At 42.9% G+C, this 5000-nt stretch overlaps 1 protein-coding gene across 4 annotated transcripts in view; it reads left to right on the top strand.

Annotated features, from left to right (window-relative positions):
• Nucleotides 1-5000, top strand: part of LOC142971108 (leucine-rich repeat-containing G-protein coupled receptor 5-like) — a 34143-nt gene that overhangs the window by 9528 nt on the left and 19615 nt on the right. For 2 of the 4 annotated variants that reach the window (XM_076111735.1, XM_076111736.1), the window contains 2 exons: nucleotides 2495-2566; nucleotides 4618-4689. In XM_076111735.1, coding sequence (XP_075967850.1) covers nucleotides 2495-2566; nucleotides 4618-4689 — 144 coding nt within the window. Of the gene's footprint in view, nucleotides 1-2494; nucleotides 2567-2586; nucleotides 4690-5000 lie in introns of those variants that run through there. The other 2 variants (XM_076111737.1, XM_076111738.1) reach the window with 2 other exon arrangements.

Raw genomic sequence — 5000 nt, 5'->3', positions numbered from 1 at the left:
AGAAAGCTCCTTAACAAACGATGTATTCAACCTGCAGACACACCCTCAGTGTGTGTGTGTGTGTGTGTGTGAGTGTGTGTGTGTGTGAGTGTGTGCGTGTGTGAGTGTGTGTGTGTGTGTGTGAGACAGACAGAGACAGTCTGTCTTTCAGACTGGGTGGAGAGACGTTACCTGTCGATGGTTATCAGACGACACAAAAGGTGCAGAACTCACCCGCCGGTCAGATAAGGAGGAAGGAGGTCATGTGACCGTCGCTCTCAGCCAATCAGAAACACTGATGTCATCACGTTGTCACTTGAGCTCAGAGCGTTTTTTTAGAAACTGATGTGGTGTAAAGTTATTCAAGCACTTGTACTTTAAATGTTCTGCTTCTTTACAGTTTTACTTTATATATTAGTACATATATTATTCTGCATAATGAGTACTTTCACTCCAGTTTGAATGCAGGACTTTTACTTGTATCACAGAGTATTTCTACACTGTAGTTCTGGTACTTTTACCAAAATATCAGAGTACTTCTTCCACTTCATTCATTCATTCATTCATTCTCCGTCTGTTTCCAGTAACTTCCACTCCCGTCATGTTTCTCACACAGGTGTGTGTGTTGACTTTCACCGCCTCTTTGGTGTGTGTGTGTGTGTTAGTGTGTGTGTGTGTGTGTGTGTGTGTGTGAGTGTGTGTGTGTGTGTGTGTGAGTGTGTGTGTGTATGTGTGTGTGTGAGTGTGTGTGTGTGTGTGTGTGTGAGTGTGTTAGTGTGTGTGTGTGTGTGAGTGTGTTTGTGTGTTAGTGTGTGTGTGTGAGTGTGTTAGTGTGTGTGTGTGTGTGTGTGTGTGTGTGTGAGTGTGTGTGTGTGTGTGTGTGAGTGTGTTAGTGTGTGTGTGTGTGAGTGTGTTAGTGTGTGTGTGTTGACTTTCACCGCCTCTTTGGTGTGTGTGTGTATGTGTGTGTTAGTGTGTGTGTGTGTGTGTGAGTGTGTTAGTGTGTGTGTGTGTGAGTGTGTTAGTGTGTGTGTGTGTGAGTGTGTTAGTGTGTGTGTGTGTGTTAGTGTTAGTGTGTGTGTGTTAGTGTGTGTTAGTGTGTTAGTGTGTGTGTGTGTGTGTGTGTGTGTGTGTGAGTGTGTTAGTGTGTGTGTGTGAGTGTGTTAGTGTGTGTGTGTGAGTGTGTTAGTGTGTGTGTGTGTTAGTGTGTGTGTGTGAGTGTGTTAGTGTGTGTGTGTGTTAGTGTGTGTGTGTGTGTGTGAGTGTGTTAGTGTGTGTGTGTGTGTGTGTGTTAGTGTGTGTGTGTGAGTGTGTTAGTGTGTGTGTGTGAGTGTGTTAGTGTGTGTGTGTGTTAGTGTGTGTGTGTGTGTGTGTGTGTGAGTGTGTTAGTGTGTGTGTGTGTGTGTGTGTTAGTGTGTGTGTGTGTGTGTGTGAGTGTGTTAGTGTGTGTGTGTGTGTGTGTGTTAGTGTGTGTGTGTGAGTGTGTTAGTGTGTGTGTGTGAGTGTGTTAGTGTGTGTGTGTGAGTGTGTTAGTGTGTGTGTGTGTGAGTGTGTTAGTGTGTGTGTGTGTGTGTGTGTGAGTGTGTTAGTGTGTGTGTGTGTTAGTGTGTGTGTGTGTGTGTGAGTGTGTTAGTGTGTGTGTTAGTGTGTGTGTGTGAGTGTGTTAGTGTGTTAGTGTGTGTGTGTGTGTGTTAGTGTGTGTGTGTGTGTGTTAGTGTGTGTGTGTGTGTGAGTGTGTTAGTGTGTGTGAGTGTGTGAGTGTGTTAGTGTGTGTGTGTGTGTGAGTGTGTTAGTGTGTGTGAGTGTGTTAGTGTGTGTGAGTGTGTGAGTGTGTTAGTGTGTGTGTGTGAGTGTGTTAGTGTGTGTGTGTGTGAGTGTGTTAGTGTGTGTGTGTGTGTGTGAGTGTGTTAGTGTGTGTGTGTGTTAGTGTGTGTGTGTGTGTGTGAGTGTGTTAGTGTGTGTGTTAGTGTGTGTGTGTGTGAGTGTGTTAGTGTGTGTGTGTGTGTGTGTGTGAGTGTGTTAGTGTGTGTGTGTGTTAGTGTGTGTGTGTGTGTGTGAGTGTGTTAGTGAGTGTGTTAGTGTGTTAGTGTGTGTGTGTGTGTGTTAGTGTGTGTGTGTGTGTGTTAGTGTGTGTGTGTGTGTGAGTGTGTTAGTGTGTGTGAGTGTGTGAGTGTGTTAGTGTGTGTGTGTGTGTGAGTGTGTTAGTGTGTGTGAGTGTGTTAGTGTGTGTGTGTGTGTGTGAGCTCATGAGTGGATACTTTGTCAAACTAAATGTTTTTACATGTGAGATGTGACGGACTCTGTTTCTCTCTAATGAGTCGTTCAGTAATTCACTGTTTTTAAAAACTCCATAACATCAAAGTTCTCACTGTGAACCTTCATTCATTTCTCCTTTTTATGTTCTGACTATATATCGAGGAGTTTTACCAGTATGTACATGTGTACTGTAAGTACTATAAGTACTTTTACTGCAGTAACGTCACATTAACGTCTCTAAATCTTTGTGTTTCTGCAGCGACCTCAGTATGAATAATCTGACTGTGTTGACCAGCGGAGCTCTGAGCGACCTGCACTTCCTGGAAGAGCTGTGAGTCCCACACACACACACACACACACACACATACACACACACACACACACATACACACACACATTAGGAGGTGACATCAGTTCACTTCCTCAACACTTGCTGGATTTCTGGGAACCTCAGAGTGAATCAAAGACTTTCAGGTTTCGGAGCAGAAAAAGCTTCACGGTTGTTTTTTACCTCAAGTTTTTAGTTAACAAAATATTCTGCTTCATTAAGTATTCGTCGGCATTTAGCTTTTCAAAAACATCATTTTCATTGCTGTCCAAAAAACATTTGCTCTCCCGCTGACGACTGACGTTCAAAGCTTCATCAGAAAACATCAATAGAAGGAAAAACAGATTTGTTTTTATTCATTATTCTCTATTTTAAGATATTTAAATATATATTCTGTCAGACTTGTGTTGTTAAATGAGGATAGAGCAGAAGCTAGAGAGGTTCGAGCAGCTCAATAAATCGATCTTCATCGTCATCTTCATCAACACATTGTGAAAGTATCGATTATGAAATAATCTCTAATGAAGTGATTCTGGTGTGATGTTTGATGTTTACCAAACAAAGATGTTTTATTAAGTCAAGTAGACAGTTTTTAATCTAAAATGGTATTTTGACACATTTAAACTTTATATATATAAATATTGCGCCTCCTGCGATTAATAAACTGTGTGTGTCACATTTTTATTTAAACGTTAATAATTGTTCAGCTCTACGAGAAAGACGTTCAGGGATCGTTAGAGTTGGTTAAAGAAGAACTTTCCTTCTTTTCTTTTTGATGCTGCGTTTGTTGGAAATAATTCATTTTAATTCGACTTCAGCAGAACTGAGTTTACTTTAATATCTGTTCATTTATTGCATATTGTCTTCATAGCTCTAACGCGGTCTCATGTCTCAGAGCGTTTCCACCTGAAGTCTGATACATAAAGAGACCGGTGCTGTTTGGACTCAGAATATAAGAGAGAGATTGACGGCGTTTCTTGTTCGTCTGCTGCTGATCAGAACCGGAGCTGTTGATCCTTCAATCCTCACATTCCTCCATCGACTCTGACGGATGAGACTCGTTTACCAGCTCGCATATCAGCTGTGTTCACCTCATGTAGGAGAAGTCTGATAACAGTGAACTCTGCAGACAGACAGGTAGAGAGACAGAGAGACAGGTAGACAGACAGGGAGACAGACAGAGACACAGGGAGACAGACAGAGCGACAGGTAGAGAGACAGACAGACAGACAGGGAGACAGGCAGACAGACAGACAGACAGACGGACAGGTAGACAGACAGACAGACAGACAGGTAGACAGACAGACAGGCAGACAGACAGACAGGTAGAGAGACAGACAGGTAGAGAGACAGACAGACAGGCAGACAGAGAGGAGGTTCAGCCTGTGAACAGCTGACCTCACAGAGACCTGAACATGAGTCTGACTGCTGTTCTGCTCTGCTGCCAGTTGTGTGTGTGTTAATATATATATATATATATATGTGTGTGTGTGTGTGTGTGTGTGTGTGTGATATTTGTCGCCGTGGCGTGAGAAACGTCACTACGGCGATAGGACACCGCAGAGGTGCATGCTGGGTACCAGCAGACTGGCTGAACTCTGTTTGGCCTCTAAACCTGCAGGATCCAGAACAGGAGGACCTACTGGGACCGTGGTGTTTAATATAATGAATCAGGTGCGTCGTGGTGATGTTGCTCGGTACACGTCTTACCTCTGATTCATTAGTATCATGAATTCAGTAAACTTCTCAACGTGTTCGTCCATATCTTTCCCTGATGATGCAACAACAGATCCATGTTGAATCATAGAAATAAACCAATATTATCATCAGTGCCGCCATTTATTTTACCATCCACGTCACCAAGACAAGACCCCGTCTTTCCTTCATCTGTAGTGTACCACAGTACCTGTGACAGGTTACTGGTGCTGTCTGGAGAACGTGGTTGTGTTTCAGTAGACGTGTTGTTTATCTGCATGAACAATCACAGTCACACTGTTGTATTTTATGCTGAGAGCGGCAGATGTCAACACATCAGGATTCTCTCTTTGTCTCAGGCGTTTAGCGGGAAACGATCTGTCATTCATTCCCAGAGGGGCGTTCACCGGCCTCTACAACCTCAAAGTGCTGTAAGTCCACACACACACACACACACACACTGTAACAACGTGTGGTACGTTTACTGGTGCTAATCATTCACAGAGACACTCTCATGTGTCTCAGTTAAAGGAACAGTTTGGAGCTACATGTTTGTTCACCGTCTACATTTCACATGTTTACTCATATCAAGCTTCATTCATCCCTCTGTTCTTATTTTAAGTCTCTTATCAAGATCATTTTATGTTACTTTATTCATAAAAAACACACTACTACTACTACTACTACTACCACTACTACTACTACTACTACCACTACTACTACTACTACTACCACTACTACC

This window comes from Anarhichas minor, unplaced genomic scaffold, assembly GCF_050575085.1.
Source record: "Anarhichas minor isolate MPS153535 unplaced genomic scaffold, ASM5057508v1 ptg000045l, whole genome shotgun sequence".
Lineage (NCBI taxonomy): Eukaryota > Metazoa > Chordata > Actinopteri > Perciformes > Anarhichadidae > Anarhichas > Anarhichas minor.
This window is presented reverse-complemented; position numbering and strand designations above follow the sequence as displayed.